General features: G+C 50.2%; 8 protein-coding genes across 8 annotated transcripts; 5 read left to right on the top strand and 3 right to left on the bottom strand.

Moving 5' to 3' along the window:
• Positions 1-715: 715 nt before the first annotated feature.
• COCCADRAFT_107650 (uncharacterized protein) lies at positions 716-3,958 on the bottom strand (the record flags this gene model as incomplete). The annotated part of the gene is made up of 4 exons (XM_007718495.1): positions 716-1,396; positions 1,457-2,035; positions 2,085-2,596; positions 2,647-3,958. 4 exons carry the CDS (start codon positions 3,956-3,958, stop codon positions 716-718), a joined length of 3,084 nt encoding a protein of 1,027 aa, XP_007716685.1.
• Positions 3,959-4,290: 332 nt separating this feature from the next.
• Positions 4,291-5,208, top strand: COCCADRAFT_29841 (uncharacterized protein; the record flags this gene model as incomplete). Its single annotated transcript, XM_007718494.1, has 1 exon — positions 4,291-5,208. One exon carries the CDS (start codon positions 4,291-4,293, stop codon positions 5,206-5,208), a length of 918 nt encoding a protein of 305 aa, XP_007716684.1.
• Positions 5,209-6,215: 1,007 nt separating this feature from the next.
• Positions 6,216-6,804, top strand: COCCADRAFT_40561 (uncharacterized protein; the record flags this gene model as incomplete). The annotated part of the gene is made up of 2 exons (XM_007718493.1): positions 6,216-6,457; positions 6,519-6,804. The coding sequence occupies 2 exons, from the start codon at positions 6,216-6,218 to the stop codon at positions 6,802-6,804; spliced, it is 528 nt and encodes a 175-aa protein (XP_007716683.1).
• Positions 6,805-9,291: 2,487 nt separating this feature from the next.
• On the top strand, positions 9,292-9,687 carry COCCADRAFT_107645 (uncharacterized protein; the record flags this gene model as incomplete). Its single annotated transcript, XM_007718492.1, has 1 exon — positions 9,292-9,687. A coding segment is annotated over one exon (396 nt), but the record flags the coding sequence as incomplete, so codon positions are not given.
• Positions 9,688-11,547: 1,860 nt separating this feature from the next.
• On the top strand, positions 11,548-11,959 carry COCCADRAFT_107663 (uncharacterized protein; the record flags this gene model as incomplete). The annotated part of the gene is made up of 2 exons (XM_007718491.1): positions 11,548-11,628; positions 11,726-11,959. 2 exons carry the CDS (start codon positions 11,548-11,550, stop codon positions 11,957-11,959), a joined length of 315 nt encoding a protein of 104 aa, XP_007716681.1.
• Positions 11,960-12,235: 276 nt separating this feature from the next.
• COCCADRAFT_29839 (uncharacterized protein) lies at positions 12,236-13,969 on the bottom strand (the record flags this gene model as incomplete). The annotated part of the gene is made up of 3 exons (XM_007718490.1): positions 12,236-12,432; positions 12,518-12,763; positions 12,838-13,969. 3 exons carry the CDS (start codon positions 13,967-13,969, stop codon positions 12,236-12,238), a joined length of 1,575 nt encoding a protein of 524 aa, XP_007716680.1.
• A 576-nt stretch (positions 13,970-14,545) lies between these two features.
• COCCADRAFT_40559 (uncharacterized protein) lies at positions 14,546-16,350 on the top strand (the record flags this gene model as incomplete). The annotated part of the gene is made up of 5 exons (XM_007718489.1): positions 14,546-14,878; positions 14,936-15,184; positions 15,254-15,987; positions 16,045-16,174; positions 16,228-16,350. 5 exons carry the CDS (start codon positions 14,546-14,548, stop codon positions 16,348-16,350), a joined length of 1,569 nt encoding a protein of 522 aa, XP_007716679.1.
• Positions 16,351-17,083: 733 nt separating this feature from the next.
• On the bottom strand, positions 17,084-17,804 carry COCCADRAFT_29837 (uncharacterized protein; the record flags this gene model as incomplete). Its single annotated transcript, XM_007718488.1, has 2 exons — positions 17,084-17,262; positions 17,336-17,804. 2 exons carry the CDS (start codon positions 17,802-17,804, stop codon positions 17,084-17,086), a joined length of 648 nt encoding a protein of 215 aa, XP_007716678.1.
• Between the last annotated feature and the right edge of the window lie 233 nt (positions 17,805-18,037).

Here is an 18,037-nt window from a genome sequence, read left to right as displayed (position 1 = left end):
AAAGAAGACGATTTGGATACAGTTATAATCAAGTAGAGTAGTTGATATTTATATACGACTCGGTAAAAGAGAGTTCGTACTTTAGACGGGAAATTTAATCTGTTTCGCACATGGATCATGTCTCCGCTCACATAAGCTCACTCGGCTTATCAAAACTAACAGTGCTAGTCAAAGTCAGTTTAATATTGGAAATCAAGTCTTTCAACTCAGAATTATCGAATGTCTTGATATTGAACATAGTCGGTGCTGAAGCTGTCACGATTTTGAATGTTGTTGATAAATTAGTTCCTGATTCAATTCCTCGTTTCTCTTGCGCTCAGCACAATACACGGTCAGGCTTCCATGTAATGTGGACCATGGACGGGGAAGGTTGGAAGGGCTTGGAGATGTATCGCTTTAAGCACCTCCCAGGCAGTGGATTGGGCATCAGCTCAAGCTGACGTGCCTACAAATCGTAGCGTCCAGCTGTGGGCAGGCATTCCCCAGAACCCTAGATCCGGCTAGCTCTAATAAGTATCTATCGCGCAGCCTAGGATAAGAATTGCGTCCCAGACATATTCCTGGCCTTAGAGCTACGTGGCGGTGTCGATTCGCGGCGCTCAGTACAGCTGCGTGTCATTGCTGTTTTGATCATCATATGTATTTGGTCGTTCTAATAAATCACAGAATCTTTTTCACACAACTGAATGTTTGAAGACGGACACCAGAGTAACTGTTAAGAACTAAACACTAGCTTCCTCCTGGAAATCAGCTTGTTCGCCACGGTCACGATAATCTCGCGTTTAGCATCCTTGTCCTTACCCTCTCCTTCTCTTGGTGCCGTCTCGAAAGTATTCCAAACTTCAATGTACTTATGATCGGTGTCCTTGGTGGTGTAGATTGCATGAAATGCTTCCGCCATGCGATCACGCGTTTTCATAGCTAGAAAATCATCCAACGTGACGCCCTTGCCGTGCTGATTCATCGCATAGCGATGATAGGCCGAAAACTGCACGCAATATAGTACCAGAGCAGCCAAACCTGCCGCCAACGCCGTCGCGACGCTCGAGCCGCTAACTAGGCTGCATTTCTCAAATGGCACATTGCCAGGCCGGTCTTTGATGACCCGGTCGCCAGGGAAGATGAAGTCGACATGCGAGGCCCGAGTCCAGCGCCAGGCGGTGCCCCATGCTGTCGCGGCACCGATCTTGAAGCGTGTTGGGTTGGCAGCTGGATGACTCCCATCGGCGTCGGTAGCCTGGTCGTTGGCGGAGCAGAAGAGGAGAATGTTTTTCTTAGCCGCTTCGTCCAGAGCAAGTTCAAGCTTCTTGATGTCGGCCTCATTGTCAACCGTCTTCTCAATTGTCCACGACATAGAGATGATGTCTACGCCTCGGTCGATAGCTGCACGCACGGCCTTTGGAAAGGGAACTAGTTAATCGATGCAATGGAATACTCTTACGGGCGTTGAACATACCTTTTCTGCGCTCTTAGCCGTGATTTGCCTTTTCCCTTGCTCTTTGGCCTTATACTCATCGAGGCGAAGAACGTAAAGCTGGACCTTGGGGCAAACTCTGCAGATCAAGCTCGCCATAACGGTACCATGAAAGCCACTAGTTGCCCAGTATGGCGCGTTGAGATTGTTCTGGTTGCGAAAGCTGCGGCCTCCAATCACTTTGTCAACTACAGATTGTTCGTTGATATCCAATCCATCGTCGATGAGAGCTACCATGACTGGCCTTGGCTCGACGCCATTCAAGCGCGAAGTATCCAGATCGACGTTCTGAATAAAGGTTGCGAAATCATCCATGCATGTCAGCCACTTGTGTTGATCCTTATGTTGCTCCTGTGTGGCTGTCAGTCCTTCTCCCAATTCCGTCTTCTTCAAAGGCAATGCATCTCGCTGGACTTTGATTGTGGGTGGGAGTGGTTCTTGATTCTTAGAATCTTTGGATTGTTTGCTTTCTACGCTTTCGATGAGCAGGCTTCTGTTATGCTTCAGTCTTGCGCAAAATGCATCCAAGTTTCGTTTCTCTCTCGCTCGTGTCTCCAAACCCTGCATACTAGTCAACGTTTAAGCCTTTGTAAACTCGGAAAATGCGCACCTGAGTCGCATAAAGCACAACTGTGTCAAGATTTTTGAGTTGGTTGAGGCCCTCTGACTCACTCCAGCTGCGCAGGACAGCATTGTTTCCGCCCCAGTAGAGGTTGACTTGACTGACACTCGGGGCAGCTTTCACTATGACCTCGGAGCTGAGATCGGTTCTCTGCCAATCCCAAACCTTGAGCACTTCAATTCCTTGGAGAGCTCTTTCAATGGTCTCATCACTGTGAGACGGCTCCTCACTATCGTCAATGTACAGATTGAATATTCGCTTTACGCCCTTGCTACGAAGCCAGTCAAAAATTACCGTGTAGTCATCCCGACCTTTGCCTGTATCCTTGGCAGTAGACCTTGAGAGAAACTTGGAAACCGCAGCTGCAGGTTTATCTACTCGGATATTCGGAAGCAACACATATTTGAGGGTATCTTCAAAGATGACGTAATTCATCTTTTGGAGCCTCTGCAATGAAACCAGGGGGGGTCCATCAGCCAATGACCAGTATAATTCCTTTTCTGTTGCGTCTTTAGTCTAATCGAATGCTCGCCTCTGCTAATGGACTTACCTTGGACTGGTCCATAGAGAAATGAAACAATACTTTCGTGATCTTCTTGGGTTCCCATGTAATACAGCTTCAAAAAGTCTCGAATTGCATTTGCCGTCACCTCTGTGACCACTTCCTTATGCTTCGGTGTCTTGTTAGTGCCAGGGGCCGGCGCCTTGGCCAGAGCAGGCGACATCGACACAGATACTTTCCCACCTGGCTTAGTTTCATCCAGATGGGCAATTTTTGGGATGGCCGTGTCAAGTCGTGTAGGCTGGCGTTGAATTCCTCGCATTGGAAGATCCTGGTGCTCAAGCGCTGGGTCCCTATGTCTGCCCTGTGGGTGCTCCTTGGAGCGACTAAGCTCGTACGTCGGGACTGGACGGACCTGATCTGGAACTTTTGGCATCTGCTGCCCTCCTGGTACGCTTTTATAACTTTCTTTCGTGTTTCGGCTGCTGGTTGCTGTCTTGTCGCTCGTCTTGTTGCCGCTGCGTTCTTCTTTTGTGTCTTTGGTCCCAGCTTCAGCTTTCTTTGCTGCTTGTCTTGTCTTCTCGTGGTATCGATACACCGAGAGCCGACACGGATCGACGTCGGCGCCCACGTTGACGTTCAGAGCAGCGTCGCAAGCGTTTACTAGTGCGCGCACGACTTCCATTTGCGATTCTGTGCAGCGTTCCCACTCGACGGCAATGTGAAGCGGGGTTTTGAACTCGTTGTTCTGGGCTTCCAGCGTCTTAGAATCGTGAACTCGTTTGATGAGCTTGAGGGCAATTCTGCGCGCGTATTTATGCTTGCTGAGCATGGCTTTGTGAAGACAATTGTTATTCTTTGAGTCCTGCAGCGCCAGAACGACATCAATATTCCCCTCAGCGTTGTAGACATCGCACATGTACTCCACGAGTTTGGTGATGCCGCCTATGATGGCCGCCTGCAACGGCGTGGTGCCAGCACCGTCCGTTTCTTCCATGAGGTGACAATGCTGCTTAATCACATGTTCCACGAGCGGCTTCAGCGCACTCGCGCTGTCTTTTCCTGCCTCTACAATCATATGCAAGAGGTTCCTCGGATTGTGATCGTTTGTCCTTTGGTCAAGGTAGTTGTATTCGTCTGGCTTGCTGGTTATGGCTTCGATGTTCAGCCTGCCCTCCCTAAAGCCAGCGATGATGCGCTCGAATTGGAGTTTGATGTTTTGTTCATGCTCCTCTTCATCCTCGCTTCCCGACTCACTGGAGTACCCCTCGTTGTCAGTCTCGCTTTCGGCAGCCCTATCAATATCATGTTTCTTCGCTATCTTCCATTCGTCAGGGTCTTGTAGGCGTGTGCTTTCCATGAAGGGCAGAATACAGCCTGGAATCAACGAAGTTTTGTTGCCCTACCAGCAAGCGGATAGATGGGTTGGGAAATGGGCGCATGCACAGCTTGGCTCTAGCAGGCTGCAGGCGAAACGACTGCCAAAATTGTGCTTACTACGCTTTAGCGGCGGGGCAATGCTCGAAAGGGGGCATGGCTGGTGTGACAGGCCTCATGACTTGGAAATGGCCCCCAACACAGCACAGCTTTCTATGTTAATACGGTTATATTACAACATATGGGTACACCTGGAAAAAGAATTGTATTCCTTCGCAAGGGAGCCTTGGCCTTCATAAGCATCTTGACGCGACTATGGCAGAAGTTTCCAACAGCGAACCCGTGCAAACAGAAGAGAAGTACGAGGATGACGACTACGACGTTTTTGACATCATGCTGAATCCTGGCGGCGACGAAGGCAGCTCATTTCGCACCAGAAACGATCCATCGGCGCCTTACCAACGTACTAATGTTACCGAGCGTAAAGGAGCACTGGACATCCGCTGCACCTGTCTGGACGTGATTCACGGCCTCGTGAGCCCCGACGCCGACGAATTTGCGACACTCATTGTTCTCAACTTCAGGTTCGACAGCCGCAAGACAGCAAGACGCATTTTGGCTGTGAACATCACTCTCCAGTTTGCACCTGAGAAGGCCGGTGACCCTGAGCCCGAAGTGTTCCAGATCGCACCCTACGATAACATGGTTATGGTTCAGACGACACAGACAGAAGGAAAGACAACCATGGCGGGCGTCAGCTTGGGGGCACCTCCGCTTGTTGGTGTGGAGTTGGGGGCGGAATTGGGCTGGGAACGCAGTGTCACCCGAGAAACCACAGATGCGACAAGAGTGATTGGCTCGATTGATCTTTTGGGAAGGACGTATGGGAACGCGGACAGCGCATCTTGGTCACTTATCGAGAATAGTACTACCAAGACCGGCGTACCGTCAACGATGCGTACGGCAATCCTGTTAAAAAGGCAGGACGAGAAACCGTTTCGCTGCGATTTCAAGATAGAAGCCAAGGTCGATGCTAAAAGTTCTATGGAGAGGAGCTTTCAAAAGATGTTTGGAGGACGACCCAAAGATGATCCTCTGCTCTTCGATCCACAGCTGCCTCCCACCAACAAATTGCAGATGTACGATCTCACCGCACTTGGATCTGTGGACCTAGGCAGTCTCGCAGGCATAACTTTCCAAACCGTGCTGGACTCTGCAGTAAAGCATATTTAGGATAGTTTGATGCACAGATTCGACATAAATGCCAGGTATGACTTTGCCGAAGTTTTCAAAGGTTGCATAGATATGTTGGCTATATCAAACGATGTTTTCTCAGTCCTGTTCATCAAGTAGTAGGAGGATTTGGGTATCTTGTTTCAATGAAGATCATGCACATTTGTGTTATAGTTTCGACTATAAGCATATGTGACATGGTTTTTATCTGGTTAACTATTAACAGCACTGGAATAACTACATTGAATACCAATAACCGCAGCTACTCCTATGTACCAATTACATGATGTAATGATCCCCGTGGAAATTCGGGGCCAAACACTCAAGCTTTATCCGATCGAAAGCAGGCCAGAGATCTTGAATCAGTGTATCGAGTATGCATCATATTGAAAGTGGGGTGCGTTGATGGCTGTGTCAGCAGCCACACGGCTTGCGGTGTCAGCAGTAACCAAGTTGAGAGATGCCGGCAGGTGCAGAGTAATAACCGCTACACTACAAAGCCACCACCCACTAGATGATGACTCCATGCCCTCTTTACGTATCCAAAGTGGGCGTAGATGCTGGATTATTGATCGCTTACATGACCACCTTCTCTATCGATCACGAGTCCAAGGTTGTTGCCTACATGGTACCTACCCGTAGCGCAATCCGAAGGGCACGGGTATTATCCGTTGGTCGAATTCGAAGTACTGAAGAGTGCTGTGGCTCTTGAAGGACCAGTTATTTCGGTTTCCCAAGAGTGTGGGTGCTGTCATGTGTATCCTGAATAGGCATCACACGCTGACGAGTTTCCACCCCCAACGACCCCCGCCTGGGCATAACTGGATGTAGACAAGGCTCCGCCCGTGTGCTGCACGCTGCAAGCATGACCGCTACCAAGTGACAGAAGCTGAGCCTGGAGGCGCACATCAGCCCCTCGCTTCATGCATCGCTGTTGCCCTTTCCAGCACAATCACGCCTGTTGGACCGACTCCCATTCTGCGTGCGGAATTTGGATCGGGAAGAAAATGACCGGCATCGCATCAGAAGATAATGACCATTCTTCAGAAACATCATCATCATCATCAACAAGCGACGAGCGCGACACGACTCCTGCTGAAGATGTTGAGCCCGCGCCAGGCACCGATGCCAACGGGCGGCGGAGCAGTGTTGCAGATGTGATCGACCCAGTCGTCGCAGAGATAGAGGGAAGCAGCGGCGACTATGGGCTTCAGGGCAAGGACGACAGCATGTTTCTGCACGATTTTGAGTAGGTCAATCTTGCGAGGCTGGTGCATGATGGGCGCATATACATGTTCTGACCCAGCAAGCGTTGTCACCATCCACGGTCTCCATGGCCACCGCGAGACAACTTGGCAAGCGTGGGATGAATCGAAACGAGAGACAGTCCGTGGACTGGAGGAATGGAAGTACGATCTGGGCTTCCGTTTGATGAACTATGGTTACGATGCTTTTAAGACGCTCTCGAAAGAGGGTATCACTAAAGAAGCATCAAAGCTGCTGCGTGCCGTTGTAGAGGCAAGGCATGGAAGAGACAAGGTATATACCTTTTTTGGGAAGAGGGGAGGGCGAGCGATACAGGTGCGCACTTATTGATAATCTGCTTGTAGGATTCATTCCGCCCGATAGTCTTCATGTGCCATGATATCGGAGGCACGATTGTCAAACAAGTAACAAAGGCCCTTTACACGAAAGTGTCAGCCAAATGACTGTTTCTAGGCTTTGTATCAATCCGTCATGGACCCAGAATATGCCGACATCGCAGAGTCCACCAAATGGATTGTATTCAACCCTTTGTGGCGAGTAAATTTTATGGTCCTTGGCTAACTACCGCGACTTAGATATTCATCGGCTGCCCACACAGATGGCGTAGTGTCTTGGACATGGAAGAGAAGATTGCACGGCTTTTGTACTCGGGTTCAAAGTTACCCGAGGGAAATCCGCTGCTTCATGTCAAAAGCCTAGCAAGGGCCGTCATTGAATGCAATCTGGCTTTCCTAGAGTCCAAGATTCTTCTTAGCGCAAAGATACACAGCATTCTGTCTACCCTCACGGACCTCAAGCAATGCGTAAGATACTGGACACAAGGCATGATTGAACGGTCTTGACCTGACTCTTTGCATTTTCCAGATTTTCACTGAATTCGATGTGACGTTCCGGACTGGGTTTGCATTTGGTCGCGAATTTCCCCAGCCCCATGCGGCTTTAGCCTGCGCAGAGCAAATTTTGAAATTGAAACAAAGTTTTGAAATATTTCAATACCATTCTAAGCTATGTAAGGTTCATCAAAATGGCTTTGCGGGGGAATTATCCTGGTGGTTGAACTAACACTGGTCAGATCAGGACGAGGTGAAGCGAGCAGAAGAGGCTTCGTATATGAATGCCCTCGTGGCACAGGCGCCTCCAGTCCGACCAATCCTTGTTAACCAGTATCAGAGAAACCCTCTGGCCAACAACCAAGAATACATCAGCTGGCGGGAGGGTATCAGTTCTAATGTTTTGATTATCCATGGACAAAGCCTGAGGCCATGGGTTTCTGGATTCCTCTTCGACGAGATGATGCTGCATTCTAGGGATGAAAGAATTTGGACCTACTTCTCATTTGATGAGAGCGATGATCGCTACAAGGATACAAGAGCATTCCTTTTGACCACTGCTGCACAGTGGGTAAGGCTCGACACGGTTCTCAAATCTGACTTTAACTTCCAAAGTGACATGTCTCGCTTTCTGGCCCAGCGCACTCTTAGCGAAAACGACTTGCTTGTCTTATTGAGCAGGATTCGATACTTCTACAGCAGTGGAGAAACGGTATTTGTGCTTGACAATGTAGACGAATGCTTGGACAAGCTTTCCTCGTTCTGGCGTTTGGCAGCCGAAATGTCCGAGTCACGTGAGAAGCGATGGAAATTTCTGATCATGACCAAGTCGATGGACTCGCTCGATGAGTGGCTGAAGGGCTCGCCGACAATTGTACTCGAGGATGAATTCTCACTGGAAGATGTCGATCCCTGTGCTAGGGATGAGATTGACTACACGTTGCATCAGCTCGATGCCAGATACACATCAACACTACCAATCGGTAGATACCGAGACGATCTTTTGAGGAAAGGCGGTAATGATGTTGGTCTGACGAGGCTACTCCTTCATGATATCCAGAACAGTCCATCTTTGGAAGCTCTCACAAATGCCCTGCAAGGGCTTCCGGAAGTGAGTTTGGAGATTCTATTCCGGAAGACCATGGACGCCATACCAGAGGCCAAGCGCAGTTTGGTATTCAGGGCCATTACCTGGCTCGTGTTTGCCTTTCGGTCTCTTAGTATTGGCGAACTGTGCTCAGTACTTGACATGTCCGAACAGACTCAAGATGCAGATGGTATGTGGGCAATGGATGCGCTGATTGGCATCCCAATCTTTGATTTCTCCAATACGCAGGAGATCCGCTTGCAACATGCAGAGCTAAAGAATCTGATTCTTCAGTGTGATAAGGAGGAGTGGTATCATGTCCAAGCGACTGCACACGAAATGATGGCAGAAGACTGCCTTGGGTTCCTTGGTACCACCGGTGCCTGTGATACTTTGAACACACTGTGCGAGGTTCGGCATGGCATTCTGTCAACACCATGCGTCAGACCCCGGGTTGACATAGCCACTTACGCTGTGTGCTATTGGGATCGGCATTACTGTCTTGCATCCAACAAGAGTCGTTTGATAGGGCAGGTGATTGAGTTTTTCAAGAGCAAGGCAGCTTCCCGGAGTTGGCAGATGGCACATTGGTTCATGTCGAATCCGTTTTCTCGGGTGGATCGCACCTATCTTTGCCCACTACCGCTCGTGGCTTCCATGGGCCTTGAGGATGTATATGAGCGATGGATACAAGACAGCAACATGTCGGCAGCCGAGCAAAAGCTGTGGCTTCCGTACGCTGTGGCTGAGGCGGCAAGAAACAAACATGGCGGCTTGGCACTTCACTTGTTAGGGTCGGTGGTGGAGCTGGACAGGGCAACGGCCGAGTACGTGCTCGAAGCAGCGTGCTCGGGGGGAGACGAGGAAGTGCTTGTGAAAGTCGTGTCACAGATTGGCAAGATGATAGTGCCATCATTCACATGGCCGGCCTTTGTGGTGCGGCGAGCGGCATGGAATGGCCATGCCAAGGTTGTGCAGGCCTTGTTGGACGAGGGTGCCGACATCAGTGGCAGCGAGAGAGCGGCGTTTGGGCAATGCTCTCTGTATTTAGCAGCACGCAACGGCCACGTCGAGGTGTTCAAGCTGGTGGCCATGCACGATGCAAGCCTGGTGAAGGCGCGCGACGCGGATAACAATTCGGTACTGAACGTGGCGGCACAGAGGGGAAATGCCGACATGGTCAAACTGCTGCTGGAGAAGGGGGCCGAGGTCAACGCTGACGACGGGATAGCCATCAGCAGTGCGTGTAGCATAGGAGCGCACGCCACGGTACGCGTGCTCCTCGATCACGGGGCGCAGACGGAAACGAGACGCGAGGCGGAAACATGGCCGCCGCTACACATGGCTATCCAAGAAGGGGCGTGGCGGTGCGTGAAAGAGCTGCTGTTATTCAAGAGCGACGCCAACCATGAATGCACGGGCGGCACGGCGCTGAATGTGGCGGTCAAAGCCAAACGTCTGGACATTATGCAGCTGCTGGTGGAGCACGGGGCGGATGTGAACAAGCAGCACGACAAGCAGACGGCGACGGCTCTGCAGACGGCCGTGGGCGTGGGACAGGCCGAGGGGCGGGCCATGGTGGAGTGGCTGCTGGGCCAGGGCGCCGACGTCAACCTGCGTACCAGCGAGAGCTCGCCGCTGTTTGGGGCGTGCCTGGCAGATGACGCCGACATGGCGCGGCTGCTGCTCGACAAAGGCGCTGTGGTGAATGAAGTGTGCCACGATGTGTGGACGCCGCTGCATGCCGCGTACCAGAGCGGCGCCGTGACGCGGCTGTTGCTGGACCAAGGCGCGTCGGTGGATGAAGTCGTGGGTGAGGGCGGGCGGTCGCCGCTGTTCCTCGCGGCCGAATGGGGCCAGACGGACGTGGTGGCGGCGCTGGCCGAGCACCATGCCGACATCAATCTGCCCTATCGGCCTGCCGACGTCGATGCCGAAGCCGACATGCTGGCCGGCTTCACGCCGCTGCTCGCTGCTCTCAAGGCCGGCCATGGCGATACGGCCCGCGTGCTGCTCGAGCACGGCGCCGACCCAACCATCAAGCCGGCAAGCGGCATCCATCCATTCCTGTACATCTACACGACCCAGCTGCTGCGCATGGTGCTCGAGTTCCAGCCCGACCTGGGCCTGGCCGACCGCGACAACGACACCGCCCTCAACGCCCTTGTGGAACGCGCCACCGTCCAGCTGGCCGATGTGAAGCTGCTCGTCCATGCCGGCAGCAACGTCAACACCACAAACTCGGCCGGCTGGACGCCACTGCACAAGGCCATTGACAAGGACAAGCTCGACATTGCCCGCTTCCTGCTCAAGCGCGGCGCCGATGTCAACCTCGTCGCCCGCAGCACCGACGCCCCGCTGCATCTGGCCTGCTCCAAGGGCTCTCCCGCCCAAGTCCGCCTCTTGCTCGACGCTGGCGCCAATGTCAACCTCATCGCCTCCTACTATGGCTCACCCGCCCAGGCCGCCTGTCGCCGCTCCTTGGCAGCCGGTGTGCATCGCGACGAGGCAGAGCCTACTATTCTTGACGTCCTGCAATGCCTCGTTTCCGACACCACCACCACGACCACTACTACGGTAGATGTGAACGCCATCGGCGGGCTCTACGGGTCGGCCCTTGCCGCCGCTAGCTACTACGCTACTGCCCCAGTCGTGCAGTTCCTGCTCCGTCTCGGCGCAACCACGGACACGCGTGACCAGGCCGGCCGCTACCCCATTCATCTCGCCGCTGTTGGTCCCACTACCGCCAACTTTGCCGCCCTGCGTGATGCCAACGCCAATCTCTACACACGTGACAACGCCGGCCGCACCCTGGTGCATTTCGCCGTCGTCAGCGGCAACTTGGATCTGCTCCAATGTGTGCTGCAGGCTACCGACGGCCTGCTCCATGAACCCGATACCGACGGGTGGACTCCCCTGCACTACGCCGCCAGGGGCACCTACCACCGCTTCTCTGACCTCACCGATCAGGACATGCGCGAACAACGCAAGCATGAATTTGTCGCCTTCCTCATCGACCAGGGCGCAGACATCTGCGCCCTCACCCTTGGGCCTGATGGCAAGCAGTCGTCGCCCCTCAAGCTGGCCAACTATCATGGTGCCAAGCAAGAGACCTTGCACCTGTTGACATCCCAGAACAACGTCAACGACGACAGCATGGCATGGCATCAAATATCCCACCAGTCAAGGAAAGCCTATGATATATGGCCGTTTTGTTACTGTGATGGTTGTCTATACGTAAGTCCAATCTTGATTCTTCTTTTTCCCTCATTTGCTTCCCGCCCGGCCAACTTCATTTTTGTCTTTCCACAAAGATACTTATGCCTAGTCACAGAAGGTCAGTGGCTTCCGCTACAAGTGCAAAGATTGCTATGATTTCGATTTTTGCTACAAGTGCTACGCCAACAGACATGTGCTGCACCCACATCATGAATGGAATACCATGGGCCAGGAGTTTGAAGACGACCCAGATGCTCAGCCCGACGCCGCTAACCAAGACTCGAATACTGATGACGACGACACAGACTCGGATAGTGATGTTAGCTCTAGTACCGAGTCTACTACATAGACACGAAGAAAACAATGAATAAATTTGACGGAATAATCAATGTCCTATATTTCCTATTTATTTGCCTTTCTAACCACACATGCCGAGAACACGAGTTTAGTCATCAACTGATCCAAATCATTCTCAGTAGAGTTTAACTGCTGTTGCTCAGTTTCGAAAACACGCACGTCCAATCCCAAACATATTACCCATCTTGCATTTGCTAAGATCATTACATGGTTCGACTAGTGAAGAATACAGACTCTATGCAGCACTAAGATATTACCAGGCAAATATTCACAAAACCTTTGGGCTCAGAAAGTCCAATTCCTCTCGTCTTATCTTCGCTTGAATTTTATTCGCTGGATTGGCAATGAAATGCTGCTCGTATTCAATCACAGGTAGTCGACTGGTTCCTGGCTCATAGCGGAAATCATACTTGAGAATATAGAAGGCTATCAAAACCTTTAGCTGATCCGAGACGAAGAATCGACCTATGTATGATCAATTAGAGCCCATGCCTGTGTTGGAAAAAAAAATAAAAAAAAGTAGGAGGTTGTGAATCCTGCATCTACGTACCTGGACACGCATGTTGGCCATGACCGAATTGGAGGTGCTCCGCCGATGTCGTGACAAAATGGAGCCCGCCTTCTTTGCCCGTTTGTTCACCTTGACGATAAAATCGGTGAAGATCGAAAGTTTCGGGATTAGAGAATGCGCTTGCGCCTCTGGTGTGGTCATCGGAGATTAGGATGAGACCTCCAGCCGGGAGAGTGGTTCCGTCAGAGAGGATGATGGGTTTAGAGACATAGCGTGTCATGGGTGCTATGGAGAATATTCAGCAGAGAACTTCCTTGTATGCTCCATCGCATGGGCCTTTTTTAAAAAAAAATACATACCTGAAGCTAATGGGTGGACACGTAGCACTTCTCGCAGAAACGAATCCATTAGTCTGAGCTTCTGCAGCGCCGACCTCGTCCACCCATGTCCCGTCAAGACCTCAATGAGCTCACCGCGCAATGGCTGTAAGATTTCCGGTGTGTCGCAAATTTGTAGTAAGCAACGAGTTATTACCTCGGTTGTTGTGTTCATCGCAGCGAGACTAAGCAAAAGTTGTCCGCCGGTGAAATCCAATGGCCTACCTTTGGCTATGTCCAGCATCCAGGCAAAGCAATTGCCCGCAGCATTCTCCGTTGAACTCTCCACCTTGTTCTTGCTCTCCTTTCGCTGATTTATTATCTTCTGAGCTTCTGGCTCCAGGAGTTTCCGAGCGTCCTGAACCTGCTTTCGCAATTGTCGACAAGGCGGAAGGATCTGGTACATGAACGCCCGAAGGAAGGGTGGGAAAAAGTTCAGCACGACACCATTTCCAAATATTCGTATCGTATACTCTTTCGATATCGCAAGCCAGTTATCGTTTCTGGCAAGTTGTTCTCCGACAAAAACATGTCCCGACACGCGAGCGGTGATATCAATCGCGACATCCTTCACTTCGAAGCCCTCCCAGCCGCTCTTCTCTCCCAGCGTATGTTCGACTGCACGCGATGTCTCATGCACAAGAAGCCCGGTCAAAAGACCTAAACTTGGCGTGAGTTTGGCATTGATGACATCCAGCATCAATCGATCATCTCTCAGCCCCTCTCGCATGCCTTCAAAGCCCGCGTACTGCGTGGGAAATTCTTTCTTCTGGCCCTTGGAAAGACTGAGGGCAGGGTGGTTACGCAGTTCGTGGGAGAAGCGATTAGGCACGACGATTTTGAAGCCTGCTCCCGAATGCACTTGGAAGCAGCCCGTCGTCATGCGCCGCCCTTCCTGCATGAGAGAGTTTCCGTAGCGCAGAAATTCGGGGGGCTTCAATCGTCGTGGAAGACATCTCCAGAGGCCTTTTTCGAGCGAGGCAACGGGTATGTCTGGAAATGGTTGCTGTCCCGATCTGGATAGGACGCAATATAGAAGAATAACAGCTATCGCGATGCCAATGCCTGGGCTAAGTTGTAGATGATAGGCGGCAAGGAATGATTCTAATGCCATTATATTCAGGGAAGCGCATTCAGTAAGCAATTGTTTATCAATTCTAGGGTGTTGTAGGGAAGTTTTGACGCCGTAGCTATTCGTGATTTCTGGGTTGTCGTGTTCTGCCGTGTCGAGTCCATGGTATCAATTTATTTATGAAAGGTGAACTCATCACAGACTAATGCAGGAGCTAGAGTTTGCAAAACTACCGGTGAATCGTTAGGTCCATAGGTGATAAGCACCGTCGAATCACCGTACTCGAATAACACTCTCGGATTTTCAAATACCCCCATATCAGTGTTCGTACGATCTTTTTCCGATAACCACAGAGCCCTGAATCGTAAGGATCTCAATTAATATAATACAAGAAAGAATCAGAATACCGCCTTCGGAGTTCGTAATCTTCATGCTACCGTCACGGTGTGGAGATAGACTAACAACTTCGGAGTCCGTAGTCTTTGTGTTAGCGTCACATTGTGGCCGTACGCCTCTCATAACCGGCCCGAATCGTATTGCACATTCACTACTACAGCGAAATGCTTTACTTCTTCCAATCTCGATTCTTGCGCATACTACTTTGCGTGTAATGCTACTATGATTGTAACCAGGGTCAGACGGCCACTCCTGTTACAAGGTTTCCAATCATTCTACCCTTTCTCAAACGCTTTACCTACAACGAAAGCAAGATACTCAAGTACAATAATCAACAAACTTAGGAAATCAAAGGGCGAATTCTCTGCCCGAGCATCAACAGATCAAGTTATCCCATTCCATGCGCTAGACGATGGGTATGTCAACCGTCATGTCGTCATGGAGGCTACTTATCGTTTTGACGATGTGCTCGACGTCGATCGACTTCGGTTGGCGTTGCACCGTCTGATGCAGCGAGACGGTTGGAAGAAACTCGGCGCCAGGATCCGCCAGAATGCAAGTTCTCAAAGTGGGATTCATTTTTCTCCGTTGCATCTTGCTGATCGTCTTCAGAAACAAAAGAAACTTGAATACATCCTCCCTTGTGAATATGATGAAAAACGACCCCCTTTCTTATGGTTGCATGAAAAGTTCGAGAAGACCATAGCTGAACATCCCAAGGCTTCACGGCTTCCGAGAGCAAGTCACACACCAAAGATACATGAGGATCCGCATCTTATGCAGTCTTTTTTGCACCATTCAGGCCGTCCAAGAAAACTGGCAGATTGGCTCAACAGCGATTGTCCTCCATTATCGTTCAAAGTACGTTTCTGCTTGGTATCGCATCGTTCATATCATCCCTACATTGATTCTAAATGGTTTGTTGTCTAGATTCTGTCCTTCCAAGATGCCACTATTCTTTCTGTAAGCTGGCCGCATTGTGTATTTGACGGCATAGGAAGAGCGGCATTCATGAATGCATGGCTTGCTGAGCTGAACGGCCTCGCGATTCCAGAGTTCGTTGGCTTCGATCACGATCCTATGAGTCCGTTGATCGGAGAAGTTTCTGGAGAACGATACGTTCTGAGATCACAAATGCTGGCTGGCTCTCGGCTTTTTTTCTTCGTGCTTAGGATGATTTTTGACCTTATATTGCAACCGAAATCTGAGCCTCGAATTCTTCAAATCCCAGATCGATTCTTGCAGGAAATGAGGAGAGAAGCTCTCGCAGATTTGAGGAAAGAGTGCAAGGGAGAAGATGCTGTATTTGTGACTAATGGGGATGTTCTGTTAGCCTGGTGGGCACGCACAGTGCTGTCTTCACAAAACCTGGCTGGTTCTCGCCCTGTCACAATCGGGACTGCGCTGAACCTAAGAAAAACTCTGGAAAAGGAACTTCCAAGAGGTACTTTTATAGGGAATGCTGTCAGTACCGCCTTCGCGTTCCTGACAGCCCATGAACTCGCAACAATACCATTGGGCAGTATTGCGCTTCGTATACGGCGAGCTATCCAACAGCAGCGAACCACTGAGCAAGTGAAAGCACAGTTGACGTTGATGGACTCCTATGGCCGCCAGCCGCTAGCAGGGCCGTGGAATGTTTTGCCGCTAGTTCTCTCTCAATCGTGAGTTTTGATCAACCTCAACTTCTTCCTAGGCACAACTAAGACCTCGCATTACAGGAATAGCCTTGGTTTCTTCGATCTCGACTTTTCGTCCGCTGTTGTTCGACAAGGTCTTCCCAATGATAGGAGGAGCAATGGGGTGGGAAAACCGTCGTATATTCACCTGACTCATCAAATGAACGGCGTGGTAAGTTGATCAACCAGGATATGTTGCTTTTCGGTGCTGATCATCCATAATAGCCTGGAAGAAATGCAGGAAGTGTCCTGGGCAAAGATGCGGCCGGAAACTGGTGGATATATTTCGACCTTCCTGTTACAGCTTGGGAGGGCGTGTATAAGAAGCTAAGAGCACTAGAGAGCTAGTGTGAGAGAAGGGTAATACGCTGAGCACCCCTCCAAAACCAAAGTGACGCTTTGCGCAATAGATCCACAATGATGTAATAAAGGCAACAAAATTGAATTAAAATAAGAGATATAATTTGCGAACCAGCCTTCAGCCACGCCTCACCTCATTAGGGAGTGAATGCATCTTGTCGCTTAACACAATTCTAGAGATTACTGTTTTTAGTTAGTTCGCTTGAAATTGGTCTGACTTGATAGGAGCAGCTCCATTCTATGTAATATCCAGAAGAATTCATTTCCGTGCATATCAAACTACTACATACAAACTATTCTCAAATGACTACGTCTAATGAGCGTAAGAAAGCAGTTTTGAGCGATCAAGCAGGCAAAAAACGTGGGGCGATTCGGTCACTCCCAAGGTCTAGCATCACGTGTGCAGCGTTGAGATTTGCAAATCTAAGCATGAAGCAAGAAGCTGGCATCTCGAATTCAGGACAAACAATCTGTTAGAATAGTATTCCAACCACCTATTCTAGATGCCATGTACAGTCGGGATAAAGAGATGAAGATTATTGGTGGCTATCCTGATTCTTTAGAAATTAGCGAACAACTCACATACCCTTAGCGAACGGTAACCAAACATCGTTCGGTTATGGTTGCAGTTTCCCATTCTCTAAAAAATACCCAGCGTATACTACCAAGATGCAATCCGCAACAATACATCTCGGAACAATCTCTATAAATTATGGTGAAATCAGGTTGCCCAGCTGCCCTGTACCGGCGCCAGCTTTACCATGAAAGGTGTCTTCTCCCAGAGCATATAGACCTTTTGGTCTGACCAGTTCGCGTCGAAGCGTGCTTCCAAGTCAAAATGCCACACCAATCGCGCAATCACCAATTTCAGCTCAGCATATGCCAAGCTCTGCCCAAGACCTGTAATGTTCACATTTAGTACATGTTCATCGATCAATAGAAGGAGAGGGTGATTTTGAACAAGGCAACCTACAGTCCCGAGGTCCAAGTGAAAACACTCGTGCGGCCTCTCTTAGGTCGTGATCATAGAGCGGATCTTCCCCTGTCCATCTCTCGGGCACATAGCTCTCTGCATCGTAGAAGTTGAGGCTACTTTTGCACGCCGCGTAAATGGGGATTCCGACTGCTACATTCCCCGGCACTTGAAACCCACCGATCACTGCGCCAGTACCATTTGTGTATCGGGGATGCGTGGAGGGAGAAGGCGCTTGAATTCTCATAGTCTCTTCGATACAGCCTAGTAGGTATTTGCACCCGTTGACGCTCGACATATTTATATCTGCTGCGCATGTGAATTTAGTGCGAATTTCTGCTGTAAGCTTCTCCAGAGTTCTCGGATTTGTTAGAAGCTGGAAGACTGCATGTGTGAGAACTGTCGCTAGTGTTTCACTTCCTGCTGCCATGAGGAAAGAAGCATTGGAGTCGAGTTGGTACATGGTCATTCTGCCATTTTTGTATTCGTCAATTAGCTTCTCCATAAAGTCCGGAACCATTGGTCGTGAGTTTAAGCGGTAGTTAACTTTTTCCTATATTATTATTATTATTATTCTAGTTTAACGTCCTGTGTCAGCCGGTGGGCTATATAAGACGTGTAGGCTAGGCCTACAGGTAACTACGTAGTGCTATCAATTTGGTGTAGGTAGGGGAGGGGGTCATCTAAATACAGGTGAGGCTC

This window comes from Bipolaris zeicola, assembly GCF_000523435.1.
Source record: "Bipolaris zeicola 26-R-13 unplaced genomic scaffold scaffold_236, whole genome shotgun sequence".
In the NCBI taxonomy this organism is placed as follows: Eukaryota; Fungi; Ascomycota; class Dothideomycetes; order Pleosporales; family Pleosporaceae; genus Bipolaris; species Bipolaris zeicola.
The sequence above is the reverse complement of the archived record's forward strand: the minus strand, read 5'-3'. Positions and strand labels throughout refer to the sequence as shown.